General features: G+C 45.8%; 1 protein-coding gene across 7 annotated transcripts in view; it reads right to left on the reverse strand.

Annotated features, from left to right (window-relative positions):
* Positions 1-27,055, reverse strand: part of znf536 (zinc finger protein 536) — a 290,819-nt gene that overhangs the window by 56,793 nt on the left and 206,971 nt on the right. For all 7 annotated transcript variants that reach the window (XM_058078806.1, XM_058078805.1, XM_058078810.1 and 4 more), the window contains one exon: positions 6,844-7,002. In XM_058078806.1, the coding sequence (XP_057934789.1) occupies positions 6,844-7,002 (159 nt within the window). The remainder of the gene's footprint in view (positions 1-6,843; positions 7,003-27,055) is intronic.

Genomic DNA, 27,055 nt, shown 5'->3' on the forward strand with positions numbered 1-27,055 from the left:
CCCCCACCCCTAAATACATACATATAAAAAGTTCCAAAAGTGGGATTTGTGCGTGCAGAAAAGGATTGAAGTGCACGCTTTAAAATATACAATCATATAATGTTTAGAGCGTACACATGGAAACGTTTGACGGCGGGGCAAAAAAAAAAAAAAGCCATTGTTACGCCAGGCTGCTTTGAATGATTTAAGTCGGGCTGTGTAGTAAATCATGGATATAATTAGCAAATGGCATACTGCTCAAGTAATTTATCATTATTTAGAGGGCACCATTCCAGAAAAAGACTGTGCAATCTGCAGACCTACTGCCGAGTTCTCACATAAAGGCCGGCAAACAGCGACTCGATACAATATTGATACAGCGCGGCGGAGAATAGGAGCGGCACAAAAGGAACGGGAGCGCGCTCCCACCACCACTTGCAGATAGCGAGACGCTGATTTGATCCCTTTTCTTTGACGCCGGAGTAGCCATAAAGCTCCGCCTGCAGTATATTTAAAGTCAGGCACGAGAGATGAGCTTTTAACCCAATAAGTGCTCCTGCTGTGAAGCCGGCTCGCTGCTGATTGAATAAGGAAACGTCCCTGATGCAAATTACCATCCTCCATTCCTCTAACTGGACCAAATGATATCCGAGCAGGCAAATTAGACACAAATTAGACTGATAGGATTTTTTTCTCCTCCTCTTAAGAGGTTGTTAATGCGCACCAGGCCAAATCAAGATGAATGGCGGCCTATGGCGTCTAAATATGCGCAAATGGAAAGGAAGCATTTGTTATGTTTACGGCCAGAGAGCGGCGTCCTCCAGCTGTCCGTTGAAATGAAGCCTTTAAATATACGTGTGGGGGGGGGCAACAGACGCCTGGTGCGCGTCTTGGAGGGCCATTTGGAGCGCCTGAGACATCTGCTCCATCATACGTCGGGGGGGCCTGCTGTGACATCTGGGGAGGCTACTGTATCCTGCCTTGCTACATTACACACCATTTACAGCTAAAGGTCATTATGTAGCCGTTAATCCACTTTTAATTGATATCGGCGAAAAACGCCGCAACCGTGGCGACGCCTGACACCGAGTGACGCCCAACCCCCCCCCGCTTAAAAATAGGACGCAAACTTTTCTCCGCGCCGCCTCTTCTTCCTGCCGGAGATGAAAGACACGCGTCTTTATCTGCCCTGGAAAACATCTCTCCACCTTCCTGGAGATGCCTGCTCCTCCTCGCCTCCTCGTCGTCGCCTCGCAAAAAAACAGCACAGCTCCTTGCACTCCATCGTCCAATAGAGGGGACGTCGTCAAACAAAATACAACACAACACTTGTTAGCATTGGTTAGCATTGCCACGATCTTCTTTCAGCATTACTGACACCTAGTGGTCGCTTGGAGTACTTCATCTCACCACACCGGCTTTGACTGCGTTGGATGTACATTTTCCCAAAGGGGAAAAATCACTGTGAAAAGACACTGTGCCTGCTGACTGAAATGAAGCAGCTGTACCATTACACCACCAGGGACGGACAAAAGCTGCTTGGATGTTTGTACACTGTTTTATGCATAAAAGGAATTTTTACAGCTCACTCATAGTTAAAAAAAATGTCTGGGGCTGCGGCTGTACCATTACACCACCAGGGACGAACAAAAAATGCTCTGACTTTTACACATTTTGGTTTTTGTGAGGCCTTTTTTTCTATAATAATAATTTACAGCCCAAAATCATGATTGAAAAACCTTACTGAAAGGCAGCAGCTGTACCATTACACCACCAGGCACGGAGAAAAGATACCCTGACTTCTGTACATTTCCATTTTGGTCAAATCTTTTGCCTATCATAACTGTTTACAGCTCAAAATCATGATTCAAAAACCTTCCTGAAAGGCAGCAGCTGTACCATTACACCACCAGGCACGGAGAAAAGATGCCCTGACTTTTGCACATTTCCGTTTTGGTCAAACCTTTCGCCTATCATAACTGTTTACAGCTCAAAATCATGATTCAAAAACCTTCCTGAAAGGCAGCGACTGTACCATTACACCACCAGGCACGGGGAAAAGATGCCCTGACTTTTGCACATTTCGGTTTTGGTCAAACCTATTGCCTATCATAACTCTTTACAGCTCAAAATCATGATTCAGAAACCTTCCTGAAAGGCAGCAGCTGTACCATTACACCACCAGGCACGGAGAAAAGATGCCCTGACTTTTGTACATTTCCGTTTTGGTCAAACCTTTTGCCTATCATAACTGTTTACAGCTCAAAATCATGATTAAAAAACCTTCCTGAAAGGCAGCAGCTGTACCATTACACCACCAGGCACAGAGAAAAGATGCCCTGACTTTTGTACATTTCCGTTTTGGTCAAACCTGTCGCCTATCATAACTGTTTACAGCTCAAAATCATGATACAAAAACCTGCCTGAAAGGCAGCAGCTGTACCATTACACCACCAGGCACGGAGAAAAGACGCCCTGAGTTTTGTACATTTCCGTTTTGGTCAAAACTTTTGCCTATCATAACTGTTTACAGCTCAAAATCATTATTCAAAAACCTTCCTGAAAGGCAGCAGCTGTACCATTACACCACCAGGAACAGACAAGATATGTTCCCATACTGTGAGTCAAATGGATGCCTGACTGTGGGACCACATGGGTGGTACATCAGGAAGAATATGCTAAGCTAATGTAGCGCTTAGCTGCATTGTCAATGTCATTGCCGTCAGTGACAGAAGACACCGGGGGGAGTGATGGGGGGGGGCGCTTAAGAGGCTCTCGGGTCCCTCCTGATGCCTGCTGATTGCAAGGTTAAGGTAAGGTTAAGTGACATGACGCCCCGCCCCTCCCCCACCCCACATTTAAAGGTGATGCTCTCATGCCTCAAGAAACCATTGTCACTGCAGAGGACCCCCCCCCCCCCCCCCCCTTCGCTTAATTATTATTATTTTTTTGTGCCCCCAGCTGCTTACTGCTAAATAGTGTCTTGTCCAGAAGGGGACAATCTGGCCCTCTAATTGCTGTCACTGAAGCCTGGATTCATTATGTGACTTTCCCATTAAAATGTGAGCATTAATTTGTATAATGAAATATCACCCTCTGCAGTGTGTTCATTAGCCGCGGCCGCACGCTTGCGTGCTGTTAGCTACCTCCAAACCCCCCCCAAGCCCCCCCCCGCTCCATTCCTCTAATGGATATTTGCCCACTCCCCGCTCAAGATGAAACGATCGCCGTAACGTTAGCTCTTTAACTTTTGCGGTAAATTTAAGCTCACTTCATTTCTTTCAAGCGGCTGTTAGCGCCTCGTTAATCTCGCTCCGAGGGAGCAAGAGGATCAGGGGGTGGACCCGAGGGGGGATCCGGATCCGCTCCTGGACTCGATCGGGATGTCAGAGCGATTAGCCCTCGGTGATGATTTAAGATGCCAGGGAAAACATCCTGGCTGGACGGCATCGTCCTCGTCAACGTTTCACGGATGACCAAACGCGGGATCTTCCGCGAGCGAGCGCCGCCACGCAGGACAAAGACGTCTGAGAGTCTGAATGAAAGCACGGCTCTACGTAAACACTCCCCTTGTCTCTTTAATTGCCACTGTTTGCAATGATGTTACATAAAGTCAAAATATTACAAAAAGTTGTCATCTTAATTTTATGAGGAAAAAAAGATAATTTGTAACTTTTGGAAAAATTTCCTTGATAAAAGGTTAAATTATTAAAAGTATAAAGTCAAAATATTATGGTAATATAGTCATAATATTACCAGAAGAAAATGGATAAGAATCAAGTTGAAATATTTGGAGAATAAAAAAATGGAATAGAGTTGAAATACTATATATATTAATTATATATATATATTAATTATATATAATATAATATATTATAAAATAAATACTAATACTGAAATACTATATATGATATAATAAAGATATAATAAATTAATAATATATAATATAATAAATTATAAAATAATAAATACTAATACTGAAATACTATATATAATATAATAAAAATATAATAAATTAATTACATATAATATAATAAATTATAAAATAAATACTAATACTGAAATACTATATATAATATAATAAAGATATAATAAATTAATTATATATAATAAATTATAAAATAAATACTAATACTGAATACTATATATAATATAATAAAAATGTAATAAATTAATTATATATAATATAATAAATTATATACTATATATTATACAATAAAAAAGACAAAAAAAATAAAGTTTTGGAAAATTGGGTGAGGGGAAAAAGTTGTAAAATGACGGGAATAAAGTGAAAATATCATGGGAATGAAATCATAGTAGGATCAGGAAAAAATGATGAGACACAAGTTAGTTGAAACAGACTAACAGCAACAAGGCCTTCTCCAAGCACGCTACAAACTAGCGCCCTTATGCAAGTACAGTATGAAGGCCAGAAGAGGGTGGGGGTTTGGGGGGGGGGGGGGTTTACAAGCAGGGTGGTCTCTATAGCTCACCGCAAAAAAAGGGGGAAAAAAACCTGGATTCATTCTGACAGAGGATAAAAAGAAAAGTGAGGTGATTTTTTTCAGCTGTAAAGGATTTCCACTTGGACTGGCGAGTGCGAGGATTACGGCGCCGTGAAGAGCAGGAAGTGACAATGAGGTCACCCCCATTTTCAACAACTCCAGGAAGTGAGGACGCGAGGCGGTGGGGGGGTTGGGTAATTTCTTTCATCTGTTCAAACAATGTGATGCATACATACTTGAGGTACTTTTTTTTATTATTAATTACTGACATTCAAATACAAATTGGAATTTCATTGGTTTTGACCTTTTGAAATGTTTCTTTCATTTTAGTTTTTCATTATAAAACAAAAATGGATGGATGGATGATGGACAGACGGATGGATGGACTGATGGACGGACGGACGGCTGTATGGATGGATGGATGGCTGCACCGATGCATGGATGGACTAACGGATGGACGGATGTCTGGATGAACTGATGGATGGATAGACTGATGGATGGATGGACAGATGGATGGATAGACAGCTGGATGGACGAATGGATGGACGGACGTATGTATGGATGGATGGATGGGAAGATGAATGGATGGATGGACAGATGGACAGACGTATGTATGGATGGATGGATGGGCAGACGAATGGATGGATGGACGGATGGACGGACAGATGGACGGATAGATGGCTGGATGGATGAATGGATGGACTAACGGATGGACAGATGTCTGGATGGACTGATGGATGGACCAATGGATGGATAGACAGCTGGATGGACGAATGGATGGACGGACAGACGTATGTATGGATGGATGGATGGATGGGCAGACGAATGGATGGATGGACGGATGTATGGACGGCCAGATGGACGGATAGATGGCTGGATGGATGAATGGATGGACGGACGTATAAATGGATGGATGGATGGGCAGACGAATGGAAGGACGTATGTATGGATGGACGGACGTATGGATGGATGGATGGGCAGACGAATGGATGGACGCATGGATGGATGGACGGACGTATGTATGGATGGATGGACGGCTGGACCGATGCATGGATGGACAGAAGGATGGATGGATGGATGAACGGATGGATGGATTGACTGACAGATGGACGTATGGATGGATGGACGGACGGATGGATGTATGGATGAATGGAAGGATGGACAGACGAATGGACGTATGGATGTATGTATGTATGTATGGATGGATTGACCTATGGATGGATGAATGGACAGATAGATGGACGGATGGATGGAAGGACAGATAGATGCATGGATGGACGGATGGATGGATGAACGGATGGGTGGATTGACTGACGGACGGACGTATGGATGGATGGACGGATGTATGTATGGATGAATGGATGGACAGACGAATGGATGGACAGATGGATGGATGGACCAATAGATGGATGGATGGTCAGACGGATGGACCCTGGCACCAGTTTCACCCAATTTGGTGAAGATGTCCATGATCACAGGACACCCCAAGAACCCAAATAAATGTTCCCAAATAAAGAATTGGGGTTTGGAGCAACCATGTGAGGCCAAACCAGGGTTGTACTTTGACCAACTCCTCCTAGGGACTTTGACCAAATGAGCCCAAATCCAACTCTCGGGTACGAGACAGCCGGACGACGGCAACTTAAGAAGCATGATGTGGGCGGGACATGGCGACCACCTTTGACGGTCGGTCAATTCATCCAATCGATGTGTATGATGAGGATGTCGGTCACTTCCTCAATTCGTCACAGCGCCACCCGGTGGCAACAGGAAACGACCAAGAAACCAGTAACAATACCGGAGAAGGTTCCACCATTCCAGCGTCCTTGAACCTGGATACGGCGTGACGCGTTTATCTTCCCGCAGAGCGGCTCGACCTCGGCGTGACCTCATCACGGCAGGACATGCGAGCAACGCGGCGGCCTGGAAGCAGGGGGATCGGCTCGCTTGACCGGAGGATGAAGTGAAATCAACGAGACCCGTCGTCGCACGCACGTCCCTAAAGTGCGGACAGGCGGGCTTTGTTCCGGCGCGGCCGCTATTGGGCGCCATCCAGTGTGAAATGAGCGTGGCGGGTGATGTCATGGTGGGGACACTGAAGCCTTGTTGTGCTCGCCGGAGCCACGCAGGAAACACCAGAATAGCCACGACTTCAAGCCCCCCCCGTCTTGACACGCGCGGCGTCTAATGAGGTCGCCGTGGTGGACTAACGAGGACTAACGAGCGTGGCGTCGCTCGCACTCGGGATGGTGTGACTCGGGAAGCTGAGACCATCTGCGCCCACGAGGCCTGACGTGTCACGCAGACGCAGAGTCAAGCTGTCAATCAAACGCTTGTGACGGAGAGTTGGCGGACTGACCTGTGTGGATGCGCAGGTGGACCTTCAGGTGATGGGAGGTGCGGAAGGACTTGCCGCAATAGGGGCAGTCTTTGGAGGCGGAGCCAAGAGTCCGCTCACGATGCTGCGACACCGACGCCGGAACGCTGACGGCCGCCTTCGCCGCCTCCTCGCCGACATCTGGAAGCACACGGCGAAGGGTTGTCACTGGAGCATATCATGTTATCATCATCATCAGGTTATCACCATCATCATCATCATCATCATGTTATCATCATCATCATCGGGAGCGGCGACGAGGAAGTCTTCGCGCCGCCAGCCGCCTCCATTTTCTCTAGCAGCTTTTCTCAGATGTTCTTTGGAAGTTTCCCAAAGTATCATCTCACAACTTCCCACAGCGGCGCCGTTGGGAAACCGCTGGTGGGCGGAGTCTAAACGGCGGCATCCAAATACTAGAATACTTGCCAAAGTACACTTCACGCTTGCGTACTTAGACTATTCAGTGCACGAGTGCTGGACTCAAAAGCTAGCCATCTTGGCTACGTTAGCGGAGGGGGAGGGAAGAACATGACATCACCACAGCTGAGAAGCGACCCCGCCCGCCTGTCAATCACAGGGCACATACACAAGCAACCATTCACACTCTAATTTACCCCATGTCTTAGTTACGCCTTCTTATGTCTCCTATTGGGTAATAGGTGTGCAAAGTTGACTGTAGGGGTGTTACTTCATGTCTAGAGGGCTCTAATAATGTTAAAGTCCATATTTAGAAGGTAGTAAGCAGGTTTTTTATGTCTTATTTTCTCATACCATGTCTACAATATTGGGTAATAGAAGGGTCTAGGTAACTATAGGGGTGTTATTTCATGTCAAGAGGGCTCTAATAATGTTAAAGTCCATATTTAGAAGGTAGTAAGCAGGTTATTTATGTCTTATTTTCTCATACTATGTCTACTATATTGGGTAATCGGGGTGTCTAGGTGACTATAGGGATGTTATTTCATGTCAAGAGGGCTCTAATAATGTTATAGTCCATATTTAGAAGGTAGTAAGCCGGTTTTCTATGTCTTATTTTCTCATACCATGTCTACAATATTGGGTAATAGAAGGGTCTAGGTAACTATAGGGATGCTATTTCATGTCAAGAGGGCTCTAATAATGTTATAGTCCATATTTAGAAGGTAGTAAGCCGGTTTTCTATGTCTTATTTTCTCATACCATGTCCACAATATTGGGCAATAGAAGGGTCTAGGTAACTATAGGGGTGTTATTTCATGTCTAGAGGGCTCTAATAATGTTAAAGTCCATATTAAGAAGGTAGTAAGCAGGTTTCTTATGTGTCGTATTTTCTCATACTATGTCTACAATATTGGGTAATCGGGGTGTCTAGGTGACTATAGGGGTGTTATTTCATGTCTAGAGGGCTCTAATAATGTTAAAGTCCATATTTAGAAGGTAGTAAGCAGGTTTCTTATGTCTTATGTGTCATATTTTCTCATACTATGCCTACAATATTGGGTAATATGGGTGTCTAGGTGACTATAGGGATGCTATTCCATGTCTAGAGGGCTCTAATAATGTTAAAATCCACATTTAGAAGGTAGTAAGCAGGTTTCCTATGTCATATATGTCTTATTTTCTCATACTACGTCTACTATATTCAGAGAAATGCACCACTCTGTGTTATCCTACCAAAGATGGTCAAATCAAGCCCGCCACACGTTCAAGTTTTCTTGCTCATGGGCAAGTTTGTGATGACGGCGAGGAGGAACAATGGCGGAGAAGAAAAGGACGAAGCGGGAAATAGATTTCACTGTGTCAGCATGCCAGGATTTCTCTCGCTCTGCCAGCTGATTGTGACAGCTCGCTGTCACAGATATGATGGGGTGATAACGGCTTTGACCCCCCCCCGAATCCCCCCTCCCTCCGTCTAAGGATAAAAAAAACGATGACGCTCGCTTTAGTGCAACGGCAGTCTGTTATCAACGCAATCATCTCGCCGAGGAGGTGAGCGGTGACAACGTGGGAACGCGTTGACAGCCGCACGAGGCGAGGTGAGGGCCGGCGTAACGCGCCGCCGCCGCTTGCTTCCTTTGATGTGCTGACAGTCGCCATCGCAGGGTACTGGAAGACAACACATGTCGCTCAATTAAAAATACCCACAATGGCCGACGAAGTGGCGTTTGATGGACGGCGGCGCGCACAGGTTGGGCATCAAAGCATCGTCATGTCACGTGAACACGTGTCTCTGGGCTTGTTGGCGGGGGTGCCCCTGCAACTTTGGGGGTTGGGGAGGGAGGGTGGCAAGGGGGGAGGGGGGGTATGCAATAAACATAATTTTTGTGCACGTCCTTTTACACGATAAGAAGCTTTTTTACTTTACAGCTTTAGTTGACAGAATGCAAAGCGCCGAGTCAGCAGGTCCTACACACACACACACACACACACACACACACAGCAGCAAAGCCAGCAAAGTTTCAATGCGATGCAGACACAAAAAGAAGCGGCACAAAGAGTACTAAATGATTTTTTTTTTAAAGTGTAGACGAGTGAGGGAGCGGAAAAGGTTCTCTTTCTTTCTTTGACATGGTCGTGTCGTATTTAAGAGGGACGATTCTTACCATATGTCCTCATATAGTGGCTGGGTACTCAAGTGCAGAGAGCACCAGGCCACATTTCCAGTTTTATGTACGTATTTTTATCTGGATATAAAGTTGCCTCCCACACATAGAAAAGTACAAAAGGTTCACCAGAGACCTGCGTGGCGGCGCAACGGCTGCTCGGAGCGTGTGCCCGAATACAGTACACCTTGTCGGCCCATTTGGAGAGAGAAAAAAAACAAAATAGCTGTCATTCTTGGGCAGTTTGGGGGAAAAAAGTTTCAAATATTATGGAAATTATGTCAAAATAGAATGGGAATAAAGTCATAATATTTACAAGAATCGGAAACTTGTTTGAACATTTGAAAAAACATATGTATTATTATTGTATTATTATTATTAATTATTATTATTACTATCATTAATTATCAATTATTATTATTATTACTATTATTACTATTATTATTATAGTAATATTTATATAATATTATATGTAACATTGTGGGAATATTTGGGAGTATTTTTAACAATACATATATGGGAAATTATAAAATATAAACAGAGTTGATATGAATCATATGTTTTCACCTTTATGACAAAGCTGACAGGAAATGTAGATTACATCTCATCTACTGCATATCTACTGCATATCTACTGCATATCTACTGCATATTTACTGTACTTGTGTTGCTTAAATAAATATCAAAACGTCCCTTTTCACCCTGTGGCCCTCGCTGGGAAACATTGGGACAGCCCAGCAATGGTGGATGTTGCTAAATTACACTTTTATGACACTGCAACGACACGTATTTTATGATATAATATTATATCAATCAAAGGTTAAAGGTTAAAGGTCTCACACACAGACACTCACATTCATTGGCATTTCTGATCATGTTAAACAGAAATATAAAAAAAGGTGGCTCTCAGACAGCAAAAGAAATAAATAAAGAGCGACAATTCCCCGGGCGCGGGGCCGCACCATACTGTCGCCCGAGTGGCCGCCTCATGAACATATTTCCAGCGGTCGACTGTACAGATCCTTTTTTTGGCAAGCGCTCCACACATCGTGTAGCAGACACTCGCCCACCTGCCCGCCACAGATGGAGGCGAAATTAAAAAATCCCAAACACGGCTTAGACACAGCACACGCCAGGATGCACACACACGCACACACACACACACACACACACACACACACACACACTGGAGTGTCAGGGTTAACAGTTCTCCTGCAGGAAGACGACACACACGACGAGAGGATGCTGGCATCTAACAGCCCTTTAATAATAAATCTGACACACACACACACATGCAAAGGTGTGTGTGTGTGTGTGTGTGTGTGTCTTTAATCAGTAGACTGATCCGTCTCTTTTAATGTGGCCGCTCCAATTACTGTAAAAGTCATCGTGCTGCACATAACCACAAATATTGACACTTTATTGCACAACACATTTATGACATTTTGAAGGTCACCTCGTATATTAGGCCTCATCGCTCACAACCGGCCCGGGGAAGAATCTTCCGGCGATATCGATCCGCCCGCTTTCTGACATGTTTTTTTTTTCCTCCTACCCCCCTCCAACCCCACCCCGTCTTTTCCATGCAAAGCGGATTGGCTGTCGGAAGCCTTAACGCCGAGTGTCACAGGTGAGGCGCGCCGTAAACGAGCCCGTAAAGGTCGACGTCTTCGACGCTTTCCTTTAATTGCGCCTACATCAGATTAGGCATGTTTGGACTTTGATTCAAAAGGTTTCAGTGTTGACAGCATGATTTGGAGCAAGGAAACCGAGCAACGGGTTCTCATCATTCCCTTCCTAATGTCCCAGCAAAACCTAAACGCACCAAAAACCACATCCAAATACCTTACCGTACCCAGACTGTGATGAAGGCGTACCTTTACCTGTTGGTCAGAACCACTAATTCCTCACTTAACACACTTTACCTGGTCCAGACCTGACCGTGAAAAGTCAAAGTTGGAGTCCTTATTTATGAATGAAATATTTTGGTTGTAGAAAACCTGTTAACACCCTCTATATGTGCTTTTTAACATCATTAGAGCCCTCTAGACATGGAATAACACCCCTATAGTCACCTAGCACTAATATTACCCAATATAGTGGACATATAAGAGACAATAAGACGTATCAGACATAGTAAACCTGTTTACTACCTTCAAAATGTGCTTTTTAACGTCATTAGAGCCCTCTAGACATGAAATAGCACCCCTATAGTCACCTTACACTAGTATTACCCAATATAGTGGACATAATAACAGACAAGAAGACATAACAGACGTAGAAAATCTGGTTAATAACTCCCAAATGTGCTTTCTAACATCATTAGAGCCCTCTTGACATGGAATAACACCCCTATAGTCACCTTGCACTAATATTACCCAATATAGTGGACATAATAAAAGACAATAAGATGTATCAGACATAGAAAACCTGGTTACTACCTTCCAAATGTGCTTTTTAAGGTCATTAGAGCCCTCTAGACATGAAATAGCACCCCTATAGTCACCTTACACTAGTATGATCTCAATATAGTGGACATAATAACAGACAAGAAGACATATCAGATGTAGAAAATCTGGTTAATAACTCCCAAATGTGCTTTCTAACATCATTAGAGCCCTCTAGACATGGAATAACACCCCTATAGTCACCTTATGCGAATATTACCCAATATAGTGGACATAATAAGAGCCAATAACAGACATAACAGACATATAAAACATAGCAAACCTGATTACTACTTCCCAAATATATTTTCAACATCATTAGAGCCCTCTAGACATGGGATAACACCCCTATAGTCACCTTACACACCCATCACACAATATAGTGGATATAAAAAGAGCAAATAAGACATAGAAAACCTGTTTATAACCTTCTAAATAGATTTTCTAGGATGATTAGAGCCTTCTAAATATGAAATAGCACCCCTATTATTCGCCTTCCACTCTTATTAGCCAATATAGTGGACATAATGTGATATATAAGACATAAAATACCTGGTTACAATGTTCTAAATATGTTTTTTAAAAGATCCCTGTGGATCATTAGAGCCCTGTGGACATGACATAGCACCCCTATGGTCAGCTTTGCACAATCACTAGTGTGATTTGTAGTCCACGGCGGTAAGATGATAAGAAGACGTAGAGGAACATTATTCCACGCCAACCGTCTGAGATGAAGACGTCTTTCATATTTCATGTGTAAAAGATTCATCTACATTCATTTGACAAAGCTGGCTGATCCGACATCTGTTTTTTTTTTTTTTTGTCGCACCTAATTCCTAAGTGTGAACCCCCCCCCCCCAAAAAAAAAGAAGAAGATGGAGCATAGATAAATGGATGTTTAAAAGTGACATTGAAAGCTCTTTTAAGCTGCCATCAATGTTGGAATCTGCTGAATTTATCATCAGTGGGAGCAGAAGGAGCGAGGAAGTCCATGTTTAATTCAAGTGGATCTGATCTGAGAGCAGCTCCTCTCCCCTCTGCCTTTACTGGTGTCACACCGCCGTAATGGAACATGCCAGAACAAAGGCTCCCGGATCAGATTGGAGCAGAGTTGAACGGGCCATCTGGGAGGCAGGCTGAGTATCAGTCACTCCGCCGGCTGGCGGCGGAGCTCGCATCACACACACACACCGGCTCTGTGCGTGTGTGTGTGTGTGAGACTCCGCCTCCCTGCCTTACCTCCACCACGGGGACATCACCCCCCCCATATTGATCACGACCACGCCCTGCTCCCATTGGTGGAGGAAGAAACAACAACAGTCAACCTTCTACTCCCATCCAACATTGCCGGCGGAAGGGGATTCATGCAGGCCCGGTTCCTTCTTCCTTTGACATCATCCGCCCTCCACTTCCTATATTGTCCTATATTACAAATCGGACTCGGGGAACTCCAAGGCACATGAGATCCTTTTTGGTTCTAGTTAAGAGAACATAGTGTACTCTACTTTAATGGACTTGGATGTGACATGTTCTAGAATGGCGCTTATGAAGCATTCACACAAGACATGTTCTTGAATGTGCTCAACATCCTCCGTTCCAGAATCGAATGTGCTTGAATGGGATCGGTACTGAATTGGATCTTTAACTTTAACTTGTTCTAGAATGTGCCTAGAACATACCCGTTCTGGGTAGACAATTAATATGAAAGGTTCTAGAATGAATTCACAGCCAAGAGGGCTTTGCTTCGAAGAAGCCGTTCTATTCTAGAATGTGTCTTATATGCAACATGTTCGAGAGGTTTTTGAAGAGGAATGAACCAACTGATATTAATAGGTCCGGAATATTCTAGAGTATGGTTTCTAAAGCATTTACAGCATTAAACTTGCATATGTCCCTGTTTTTCACGTTCTAGAATGCATTTACATAGGACACATTCTTGAATCCTAGTCTGGAATCATGGCATGTTGCAGAATGTACACTTGGTTGAGGACTTGTTCTAGAATGCTTTTTAAAACTAGCTGGTCTGACATGTTCTAGAATGCATTCAAAAGAAGTCCTATTCTAGGTTCCTAGAATGGACTTGAATATGGCCGTGTAAAATATGTTCTAGAATGTGTATTACTCTGTTCTTTAATTCTGTCTTTGAATTGGAATATCGGGTGTTCCAGTTGCATATCACAGTTCTAGAGTGTATTCTAGGATAGGGTTGATTTGGCTGGTTCTAGAATGCCATTTTAAAAGAGTGAAATTGGACCTCTTCTAGAATGAACTGAATTGATTTAGAATAAGTCCTATTCCAGAAAGCCTGTGATATGCCACATGTTCTAGAGTGTTTTCTGAATGTAATGAAGAGAACCTCCTCTAGACTGGACCTGAATGTGACCATGTTAGACATATTCTAGAACAGGTTTGACCAAGCAATGGGGTGTTCCAGAATGCATGTGAATGTACTAGAGTGCGTTTGAGAATGTACCGAAGGGAGGAAGTGTTCTAGAATACATGTAAAGAGGGCAGGGTGTAGAAAGTGTTGCAAATAGGCCATGTTCTAGAAAACAGGTGGCACTTGAGCAGGGGCAGTCATTAGGGGTAACGTCGGAGAACATTTATTAGCCGTGGACCACATAGAGGCGTGTTCTAGCCCACATTGAAAGAGGAGTCATTTGGAATGTGCCGTGTTCTAGAAGACATGTAAGTGGGGCAGGGTCTTGACCCGTTAGGGGGACACAGTAGGTGGAAGTAGGACGTTTTGTAGAACATATTCCCCACGTTCTGCGGGGTATTTAATAGGATGGCCGATGACACACGGGATCTAGGACAGGTGGAACCATGGAAGGTTCCAGAGTGAATGATGATCCATGATGCATACATGTCAAGACTTATGAAAAGGCATGGAGAAATGATTTGATTGGACATAAGAGTGTTTTCCACACTAAGGTTCCTCGAGGGTGGCCCGCCATGATGGCATCTGGACCGCCACAGATAAAGTCGCTAGCTTTGCCAGCATTTAGACGCTAACTGTTGGGTCAGGTGGAGATATAGGAGAACATTACTGGTGAATGTTGACTTCTTTGACAGGGAAAAAAAAAAAAAAGACAACCAGAAAATATCGAGGGCGGGGCCACCGGGTTGTGCCTTCAACCTTTGATATCACTTTCAGGAAATCAAAGTGTCATAAAAATGTTTTTCTTCTTGCTTGTCCATTATTCTAATGCATCACGTGACATACCCCCCCTCCCTCCAGTACCCCGCCCAAAATTGTACAGGAGAGGGAGTGAGGGAGGGGTGTGGGTATCAAAACAAGAAGCAGGGAGAGGGAGGGGGTGTGAGGGGCAAAATGTGATGACATCATTTGAAAGGCATTAGGCTTTTAAAAATGTGCCCATGGGGGGTTGGGGGTTGGTTGGGGGGGGGGCGAGATTTCCTTACGCCGAAGCAACACAACACCATCCGGCTTCTCTCTCTCACGCACACGCGCACGCACACACGCACGCGCCCCCCGAGTTGTTGTGATTTGGAGCGCTGCCATCTTTGTGCGCGTGCGGCGGGTGCGAGTTAATCAATTTGAGGTTTAGTTACACTGCTGACGCTTGCATTCCCGCCGCCGCCGCCGCGCCGATCTCCACGCACAGAATTTATTAAGCAAACAACAATTACCATTAAACGCCGCCGCATTAGTCGCCCGTTTACTGCCTGACAAGGACCACTTCTCCACATCCTCCGTCCTCGCCGAGGGCCGCCGTGATGCGTGGAGAAACTTCTCCTCTCTTCTCCACCTGCCTGTTCGGGTTTTTATATCTATTATTTATATAATATTTTCCCGCCCCGGGGATGTGATAATTCTCTGAGGTATCACAACAAGCAGAAGGCAGACGCTTGCGGAAGAAAAAAAAAAAAAAAAGCACAAAGACGACAAAGAGGGAGAGGGGGTGTTGCGTTCACTGCCGCCGCGCTGCAAATTTCACACGGCCGCCTCGCCGCCACTTCCTGTTTGACCCCGGCGAAGCGCGGGAAGGCGGCCAAGGCGCGGCAGAAAAAGCGAGCAAATAAATGGAAATAAAGGCGAGTTGTTGTTTGGCAGATGAAAACAGAACGCGGCGGTAAACAGGGGCACCAGATGTTCTTTGATGTTAATAATGGCATTTATTATTAATATTAATTAGACCGCACTCAGCAATACATTTGGGCCATTTCCAAGTCAATTAAGCAAAATGGCATTCGGGAGATGTTGAGACGACATTTTAAGGCAGGTGTTCGCCCCCCCTCCCCCGTTCCCTCCTCTGCACCGCCACATCCCCCCCCCCCCCCCCTCCTTCCCTTAATAAAACATTTTTGCAGCTAGTGAAAAACGACCCATTTCTTTTTAGGCAGATTTGATTTATTTTGCCTTTCTTTTGTGCGCACGCTAACACACACGCGTATTCCTGAGCATGGCCTTTAAGTAAACTGGGCATTTATTTCATTTAAAATAGAACGGCAGTGATTGTGCTAATGGTCCAGCAAATAGACCGCTCCGAATTGGGCTTCATCCCGATTACGACCATCACAGGGACGATAATGAAAGGACTACTTTCCACTTTACCGACAACATGAGCACCACCCAGCCTGCCTTTACCCTGAGGCACCAGAGGGGGCGCCGACACACGCTGCTGCTTCTTAGGACCTTCTAAATACTGGTTTTAAACATTGTTAGAGCCCTCTACACATGAAATAACACCCCTATAGTCACATTTACACTACTATTACCCAATATAGGAGACATAATAACACAAATAGACATATCAGGCATACACAACCTGTTTACAACCTTGTAAAAGTTTTTTTTAAACCTTACTAGAGCCCTCTAGACATTAAATAACATCCCTATAGTCACATTTACACTACTATTACCCAATATAGTAGACATAATAAGCGAAAATAGACATACACAATGTGTTTACGACCTTCTAAAAGTATTTTTAAACCTTACTAGAGCCCTCTAGACATGACATAACACCCCTATAGTCACCTCTACACTACCATTCCCCAGTACAGTAGACATCATAAGACAAATGAAGGCATATCATGCATAGAAAACCTGTTTACAACCTTCCAAATAGTGTTTATAACATGATTAGAGCCCTCCAAACATGACATAACACCCCTATAGTCACCTTTACGCTACTATTACCCAATATAGTAGACATAATAAGAGAAAATTGACATATCAGACATACACAACCTGTTTACGACCTTCTAAATATAAGTTTTTAACCTTACTAGAGCCCTCTAGACATGAAATAACACCCCTATAGTCACTTCTACACTACCATTACCCAGTATAGTAGACATCATAAGACAAATTAAGGCATATTATGCATAGAAAACTTGTTTACAACCTTCCAAATAGTGTTTATAACATGATTAGAGCCCCCCAGACATGACATAACACCCCTATAGTCACATTTACACTACTATAATCTTACTTTTTGCAAAGTGTCATGGCTGATTATGCTAATATGATGACGACACGATGACGTCATGACAAACCCCCCCCCCCGAACTCACACTCATCACACACTACTTGGGCCGGTGTGTGTCGAGGGGTCTTTTTTTGTTTCCCCGATGGCGGGGGCTGCGGTGGCGTACGAGTACATTAGCAATCGGCGCGTTCATTTGTCAGCGTGTGCGACTTGGACGGCGTGGCGCGGCACGGCTGCACTTTCCAACGCTGAGAATTAATGAACGCTCCTCGCCTCGCAACAAACATGCACCTGTGCCGCAGAGATGCTAATCACTAACATTTATATTTATTAGCCGGCCCCCGCTTCCAAAACTGCACACACTTGTGGAAGGGGGGGGGGGGGGTGAAGAATGGGAGCAGAGAATTTCCTTTTTTAAAATGAAGGCGATGATGAAAAGTGTGTTTGGTAAAAGTGTGTTCTTTTGCCGATTTGGGGGTGGGGGTTGGGGGGCCGGGGGTGGGGGGGGGTCGCTGTGTGCTGACATGATGATTCCAGCATCATCGCTGCAAGTCAACATGGCGGCAAACCACGGTAACGCCACTCCTCATGTTCCCTTCATTTGGATGCGGTTCCATCCTACTACCCCCCCCCCCCCCACACACACACACCCCTCCCCCAAACAGAAGGTGGCTCTCCCACTCCGTGAAGGCGACGCCACGGCCCAGCCAGGGGAAGAAGGGGAATGATGCCATAAGTTACTGCCTGGCACGGACCCACCTTTGTTCCTCCTGTACAACCCCCAAATCCACCACCAGCCCCCCCCCCCCCCCCCCCCCCACACGCTACCCCCACCACTGTGGTTCAGGCATCAAAGAGCACTGGGAAAAGACACACACTTCAACCTGGGGGGGCACTGACATCTAACTAACTTCATCACTGCACCAGCATCATCACGCTGGGGATGATGCCTCTATGTGTGTGTGTGTGTGTGTGTGTATGTGTGTGTGCACGTGCATATGTGTGTGTGTGTGTGTGTGTGTGTGTGTGTGTGTGCACGTGCATATGTGTGTGTGTGTGTGCATCCACCACTCCATGAAAGAATGGAGGCAGATGGGGACAGAGGTGTGTCTCTCTTTTAGGATGTGAAGATCAATTGCTAATGTGTTTTTCTACACACTCTAGCCAGTCTAGCGTGTATGTGTGTGTGTGTATGTGTGTCGTGTGTGTGTGTGTGTGTCGTGTGTGTGTGTGTGTGTCGTGTGTGTGCCAGAGTGTATTCATCACGCCGCCCTCTCAGTCTGCGTTGGCAGGAAGTTGTGTGGTGACCATTAGTGAAGGATGACTAGGTGTCTGTCTCTCTGTTACTGCTAGGATGCTGGATGTGTAGGGAAGGAGGTAGGGAAGGAGACAAGGAAAGAGGCAGAGAAGGAGATAGGGAAGGATGCAGGGAAGAAGGTAGGGAAGGAGGCAGGGAAGCAGGCAGAGAAGGGGATAGGGAAGGAGGCAGGGAAGAAGGTAGGGAAGGAGACAGGGAAGGAGGCAGGGAAGAAGGCAGGGAAGGAGGCAGGAAAGGAGGCAGAGAAGGAGGCAGGGAAGTAGGCAGGGAAGAAGGTAGGGAAGGAGGCAGGGAAGGAGATAGCGAAGGATGCAGGGAAGAAGGTCGGGAAGGAGGCAAGGAAGGAGGTAGGGAAGGAGGCAGGGAATGAGGCAGAGAAGGAGGCAGAGAAGGAGATATGGAAGGAAGCAGGGAAGGAGGCAGAGAAGGAGATAGGGAAGGAGGCAGGGAAGAAGGTAGGGAAGGAGGCAGGGAAGGAGGCAGGGAAGAAGGCAGGGAAGGAGACAGCGAAGGATGCAGCGAAGGAGGCAGGGAAGGAGGCAGGGAAGAAGGTAGGGAAGGAGGCAGGGAAGGAGATAGCGAAGGATGCAGGGAAGAAGGTCGGGAAGGAGGCAGGGAAGGAGGCAGGGAAGGAGGCAGAGAAGGAAGCAGGGAAGGAGGCAGAGAAGGAAGCAGGGAAGGAGGCAGGGAATAAGGTAGGGAAGGAGGCAGGGAAGGAGGTAGGGAAGGAGGCAGAGAAGTAGATAGCGAAGGATGCAGGGAAGAAGATAGGGAAGGAGGCAGGGAAGGAGGCAGAGAGGGAGGTACGGAAGGAGGCAGGGAAGGAGGCAAGGAAGGAGGCAGAGAAGGAGATAGGGAAGGATGCAGGGAAGGAGGCAGGGATTGAAGGAACAAACAAAGGAAAATGAATTAAGAGGAAAGAGAAAGGAGAGAAAGCCAAGATAAAAGGACAAGGAAAGAACAGGAAAGGAAAAGGATGAGAAAAGGAAAAGGAAAGTCAAGGGTGTATGAAGTCAAGTAAAAGGAACGTGGAAGGAATCAAGAAAGGACGCCAAAGCGGAAAAACAAGACCGGAAGTAAAGCAGGAAATACAAAAGACAAAATGAAGATAGGAACAAAAAAAGAACCGTGTTTGCGTCCTTTAAAGGTATAGAAAGGTCAACACACACACACACACAGCGTGTTGATCCTAGGTCATGGCGTAGATCCAGATGATGCTACATGGATGCGGCCCGACGTGTCGTCTTTAGCGGCGAGCAGCGTCAGGTCCTCCATGAGAACACATTGATTTCCTATTCACTGCAGCTCGTGCTAAATCACCAGCACACAATGGGCCAATCAGGCGGCCGCACTGCACGCCACTTGGACGCAAAACCACACCGACTACACATGCGCACACACACGCACGCACGTTAGCGTCCGCGCCAATTAGGCCTCGTCGTTAGCATGTGCTAATTATCGCCAGCTGATCAATAGCTGCCGTTGCAGACATGTGACCATAAGACGCCACGTGAACTTACTGGTAGCGTCTGCTTCCCGCCATGCGTACACACTGTGTGTGTGTGTTCTGGCGGGGCAGTAAATCCAAGCCACAAGGACGCGTCGCTTCTCCTCGTCTATGAACTTGTCCGATGTCTGGGAAAATGGAATCAAAAGATTTATACTTCCTGAACCAACTGGACACGTTTGTTTATCTTGGTGTGGTTTAAAAATATGGCGGCAAATACACAGGGAGGGGCGGAGCTTTTTGCTTTTTGACAAAAAGGGCGGAGCCACTGCCAAGCGACTCCATAAACAAACGTAAAAAAATGTGTTAAATTCCAACTGGTGAGGGAAGAGTTAAACGCTGCGGGCCTGCTGCCTCTGGCCATTGTGCAACACACACATTTAGATGCACACACACACACACACACACGGCGGCCATTAAAGAGCATGCTCTGTCCCTCTCGCATCATTTTAATTTGTTATGAAGGTCATTGACAGCAAGTAATAATCACCATTGGGGATCTAACAATTTGCCATTTCTGAACATTGAGGCGCTGATGACTCAACTATTAATAGACTGTAGCTGCCCCCCGCCTTCCCCCTCGCTGCCCCCCCCGCCCCACACACACACACACACTGTCCTCTTAAATAATTAGAAACCATTAACCTTATTTTGTGCTCTGAAACACACACACACACACACACACATTAAATAATGTTGATGGTGTTGTTTCATCTGCAGTGAGAGCCTATGACCTGCAGGGGGGGTGAGAGAAAGAATGTGAGGGAAGTCATTAGTCTTGTCGTTCTTGGCTTTAAAATGTTCCGTCTGATTTGCTTTACTCGGCGCTGATGAATTAAGCACATTTCCTTCACACAATGGCGACTTTTCTTTGCGGAGAAACTCATTTAGCGTAAGCGTCGGACGCAAACAAATAAGACTTAAGCTCTATTTTTATCCACGTTTGTTGTGGTTTTTTGGTTGTTTTTTTTTTTTAAAGTGATCGTCGGCGTCCGGGCAGCGTAGTCGGACTTCTTTATCTGTGTGTGAGGCTCAACAACTCAAGACTAATTACAAATTAATCTGCAGGCGGATATCTGCGGCGTTTATTTGGAGAGCGGCGCAGAGGCGGGCTGGTGGGCCGCAGCCAAAACCCAGAAGAGACGTCGGCACGTAATTGCCTGCTCGCCCGATCCACGTGGCAACATCAGGCTGGCGATTGTGCAGATGAATAATTGATCGCTAGCCCGATAGCGCCGAGGGGGGCGCCACTTTGGGTCTGGGTGTTGCTGGCGTACTCGTGCGGAAGGTCAAGTAGACTCGCCGTGAGAACTCGAACAAAAAGTACTTTTTTACGTCTACAGGAAGTCTTGATTTTTTTATTTTCTCCGAAAACGTGAGCGGATGATGCGTTACCGTAAACGTCACGTTTAGCGGTTAGCTTGGAGTGGGGGTCACATGGTTCCAGTGCCTCATGTGAGGCGTTCAGGGTCAGTTTCAAACGTGACACTTTAACAGTCAGCTGGAGTCTGACTGGATCTTGAACATGAACTGGATCCACCTGGAACACTGACACTGCAACTCAACCTGCCGCCCCGTCCCCCTGCCCCCCACCATTGCGTGTGTGTGTGTGTGTAAGAGAGAGAGTGTCAGATCGGACCACCGCTTAGCTTCCTGCTGGGAAAATCAGCTTTGATTTGCTGCCTGCTATCCATGCTATGTCGCTATGTATTACTCATCACGTCTGTACAGCCCCCCCCCTCACACACACACATACACACATACCGTCCCCGCGGTGGGGAACCTCTGGGCACCTTGACTGTCGCTGAACTGCTGGTGGCACGCGGCGGCAGAGGAAATGGGTCATTAAATCCGACTAACCGGGGCCAGCCCCCACCCCCCGGTGGCCCGGATCTGTTTCCAATCAGATAGACTTCTCTTACATGAGAGGCGGCGAAGGAAGCCGGCGAGGAAGCCGGCGGGGCGGCCCAAAGCAGACATTAGTGTCGGTGCGGCCCCGCTCTTCTAATAGCAGCAGCTAACAAGGACCGCTGGACTCGTTTCTGCTTTTATTTATGCGCTCGCCTCCCAGAGGAACGCCGCACTCTTCCTCTCCCGTGGAACGTTCCCGCACACCTCTTCCATCCAGGCCACTTCAACATGGAGGACAATTACAGGTTCACACGCAGAAAACAAGGCTAAATAATGCTAACCCAGGCATGGACTGTTGGTGTTACTGTTGATGCGGACTTCCCGTACATCCTGGTGAGATGGAATCCAACAGTTTCTCACCTTCTGTATACGATGCCATACGGTACACACCAGTTTTCCACTTGCAGTATTATACAATCAAATGTCATTATACAAAAACTGTACTACCCACTGTACCATCGTTTCTTCCTAAGTAAGGAACTAGTTCCCAAGTAACGGGTTTTAGTAAAGCCCTTAGTCTAGGTGGAAACTAACCTCAACCTAAACATTGCTGATATGTCAGCCTTCTATCAACGTAACGTTCAGGTACAATTCGGTTTTCTTCAAATGCAACCCAGGCCCTGTTCATATGTAGATATAGATCCAACAGTTCCTACACTCAACTGTGCTCATGATCTTTGGGTAGCGACCCAGAGGACAGGATGGGGGGGGGGGGGGGGTACAAGAGGACAAAATGAGTAGGGCGATCAGGCTCTCTAAGGTGAGAAGCACTGTCATCCAGGAGAAACTCAGAATAGAAGTGTTGCTCCTCTGCATTGAGAGGAACCAGATAGGTTTGCTCAGGTATCTGGTCAGGATGCCTCTTGGAGGCCTCAAGGCACATTCGACCGGAAGGAGGCCTTGGGGTAGACCTAGGACAGGTTGGAGAGACTATGGCTCTCATCTGGCTTGGGAACGCCTCAGCATTCTTCAGAAGGAGCTGGATGAAGTAGCCGGGAAGACAGAGGGATAGATGGATGGTTGGATGGACGGAGGGTCGAACGGAGAGACAGTTGAATTGGTGGTTGATGGATAGTTTGATGGATGGATGGACGGAGGGTCGAACACAGAGACAGTTGAATGGATGGATCATGGATGGTTGGATGGATGAATATTTAGATAGATGGACGAATGGATGGTTGGATGGACGATTGGATGGTGGAACGGACGACTGGGTGGAGGATGGATAGATGGATGGATGGTTGGATGGTGAAACGTACGACTGGGTGGAGGATGGATGGATGGATAGATGGATGGATGGTTGGATGGTGAAACGTACGACTGGGTGGAGGATGGATGGATGGATTGATGGATGGATCGTTGGATGGTGGAACGTACGACTGGGTGGAGGATGGATGGGTGGATGGTGGAACGTACCACTGAGTGGAGGATGGATGGTTGGATGGTGAAACGTACGACTGAGTGGAGGATGGATGGATGGTTGGATGGTGGAACATACGACTGGGTGGAGGATGGATGGTTGGATGGTGGAACGTACGAATGAGTGGAGAATGGATGGATGGTTGGATGGTAGAACGTACGACTGGGTGGAGGATGGATGGATGGCTGGATAGTGGAACGTACTACTGGGTGGAGGATGGATGGATGGTTGGATGGTGGAACGTACGACTGAGTGGAAGATGGATGGATGGTTGAATGGTGGAACGTACGACTGGGTGGAGGATGGATGGTTTGATGGTTGAATGGATGAATGTTTGGATAGATGGATGGATGGTGGAATGTACGACTGAGTGGAGGATGGATGGTTGGATGGTGAGACGTACGACTGGGTGGAGGATGGATGGTTTGATGGTTGGATGGATGAATGTTTGGATAGATGGATGGATGGATGGATGCATGTTTGGATAGATGGATGGATGGATGGTGGAACGTACGACTGGGTGGAGGACGGATAGATATTTTATCCTTCACCAAACAAAACGTACGTGACGATTTCAAGTCGTCAGCGAACTCAGCATCCAAGTTCTGGTCCCCGTAGAAGACAATGTGAAGGCCTGATAGAAAGTAACAAGACCAAAGAAGATGGCTGCCGGCTCGGTTAGCGCGTGAGACAAAAGTGTCTGTGATGACGAAAGCGTTCCCGAGGCCTCTGTGACTTTTTCAGAACGCCACGAAAGGGCAGACGTTTGCTACAAAAGGTAAATAACTCAAATGTTAGCCTGGGGAGAATCTTCGATTTGTCCTTTAGCGAGATGCTAACTCGTCAGACACCCACCCCCCAACGCTTCCACCTCCTCCCACACACTTTTCCTCTTTTGTCTGAGCTTTCAAATACTTCTATATTATTATTAGTAGCAGTAGCAGTAGCAGTAGTAGTAGTAGTATATATAACTGTGCTCACTTGTTGCCTTTATCTGTGCCTGCGTCTCCTTACTGCTTTTGTTCTTTTCAGAGAATAAGATAAATGAAGGAGGTACATTTGGTGCACCTGTACCCCCCCCTCATCCCATCCCATCAGCACTTGCCCCCCCTCCCCTCCTCACGATAAGGGATTTCATTAACGTGAGAATGCTTGGGCTGAAAGAAACATAATTGCTTCGGTGTTGTTGTCCTCTCTGCCGCCGACGCCCTAATTTCCTCCTCGCCTTACTCTTGACTGTTAAGTGATCATTATATCAACACGGGGGAGGGGCCAAGGGTAAAGTATTGACAAACTGCGGTCACGTTCATTGCGTGTGTGCGGGGGAAGAAACACTCCAAATAAAAGCAAGTAGACGTGGAGGTGGGGTGGGGGAGGGGGGCTAATGGAGCGCCAGCAAGGACGTGAAGTGATATGATCAATCAGGAAAGATCACAGCGTCCGCTAATAATTTAAACACCGTGGCCCTGCCCCTGCTTGCCCCCCCCCCTCCCCCGGCCCCCCCCCTCCCTGATGGATAACAGTATGTAAAAGATACATAATTTGGGGACTTGCCATTTACACAGCATTGCACCTGAAAGGCGGCCGGCATAATAGACACTTTCAAATGTCAGCACACCCAGTAAGTAAGAGAGACGGCTTGACCGGCAGAATCTTAATTAGACTTCCTGGACCGCCGTCTGGCACCTGCACGTGCACGCTCATCTGTCTGTCTGTGCACGTGTGTGTGTGGTTGTGTGTGTGTGCCCCATGGCTGACACAAACACACAAATGGGCTCATTTGAATGCACACGCAAATGTACAAGAGGACGTTTTATGACACCCTGCAAAACCCTTTTAAGCACACACTTCATGGACACACACACACACAATGTCATTTATGGTCACTATGGTGACACAATTGTGTTTGAGCAACTACAAACTATGGAGTCACACAGGCCCCCGCCCCTGGCCCCTATTGGAGCCCTAAGCATATTCATATTTGGGGGCACCCCGCCATTCCAAAAAGGCCTCTATCCCCATGCATCTTCTTTCTTTAACTTGCTCTTCATTCATATTGACATTTCATACTGTGCATACTATGAGCATTTGCCGAGAATGCGTCACCCTGGGCGAAAGAAGACCCCCCCATTCCACGGAAGGTGGGTTTTCCTACAATGTTGCACATAAGAAACTAGTCTATTTGCCCTGTACTGTTTTGTTTTGCTAAATAAGTGGGCAAACAAAGCAGCCCAAACATTCCCGACTCACCGGCTGTCCAATAACCCGCCATGGGGCCAAAAAAAAAAAAAGTTGTCAGTGGCAGCAATTTAATAAATTTGAGAAACACTATGGAAGTCCATCTCACATAAAATGGATCTTACTTCCTACATTTGGGGTTTGGTCTGACCTTTTGGAACGTATTCATACCAAAAACCCAGGTAGCACTGTACCTCTCAATATATATATCTTTAACATGATTTCATTTTTACAATATACAGTTACAAGGGCCAATATAAAACTAACTGCCTGCCAAAAATGGCCTCCGGTGTCGCAGTTTGGACACCCCCTGTTGTAGGAGATAACATGAGAAGTGAAAACCTGATCCAGGTCCGCCAACAAAAGCGCTACAGAGTGTAGTCACCGACTGAAAGTCACATTCTTAACTGGCGTACAAGTGGAAATTTTTTTTAAATTAATAGCGTTCAGTTTTTCCCTTCAAATGCATTCCTTTTCCTTTTTCCTCCAAAAGCTTTCCTTTTCCTTTTTCCTTCAAAAGCTTTCGTTTTCTAGTTTTCCTTCAAGAACATTCCTTTTACTTTTTCCTCCAAAAGCTTTCCTTTTCCTTTTCTAGTTTTCCTTCAAGAACATTCCTTTTCCTTTTTCCTCCAAAAGCTTTCCTTTTCTAGTTTTCCTTCAAGAACATTCCTTTTTCCTCCAAAAGCTTTCCTTTTCTAGTTTTCCTTCAAGAACATTTATTTTCCTTTTTCCTGCAAAAGCATTCCTTTTCCTTTTCCCTCCAAAAGCTTTCCTTTTCTAGTTTTCCTTCAAGACCATTCCTTTTCCTTTTTCCTCCAAAAGCTTTCCTTTTCTAGTTTTCCTTCAAGAACATTCCTTTTCCTTTTTCCTCCAAAAGCATTCCTTTTCCTTTTCCCTCCAAAAGCTTTCCTTTTCCTTTTTCCTCCAAAAGCTTTCCTTTTCTAGTTTTCTCCAAAAACTTTCCTTTTCCTTTTTCCTCCAAGAACATTTAAAATTAAGATTAAGATGAAGATTAAGATATGCCTTTATTCGTCCCTCAGTGGGGAAATTTGTTTTCCCTTTTTCCTTCAAAAGCTTTCCTTTTCTAGTTTTACTTCAAGAACCTTCTTTTTCCTTTTTCCTCCAAAAGCTTTCCTTTCCCCCCAAAAAACGTCCCTTTTCTTTTTTTCCTCCAAGAACATTTGTTTGCCTTTTTCCTCCAAAAGCTTTCCTTTTCTAGTTTTCCTTCAAGAACATTCCTTTTCCTTTTTCCTCCAAAGGCTTTCCTTTTCTAGTTTTCCTTCAAGAACATTCCTTTTTCCTCCAAAGCTTTC

This window comes from Doryrhamphus excisus, chromosome 7, assembly GCF_030265055.1.
Source record: "Doryrhamphus excisus isolate RoL2022-K1 chromosome 7, RoL_Dexc_1.0, whole genome shotgun sequence".
Lineage (NCBI taxonomy): Eukaryota > Metazoa > Chordata > Actinopteri > Syngnathiformes > Syngnathidae > Doryrhamphus > Doryrhamphus excisus.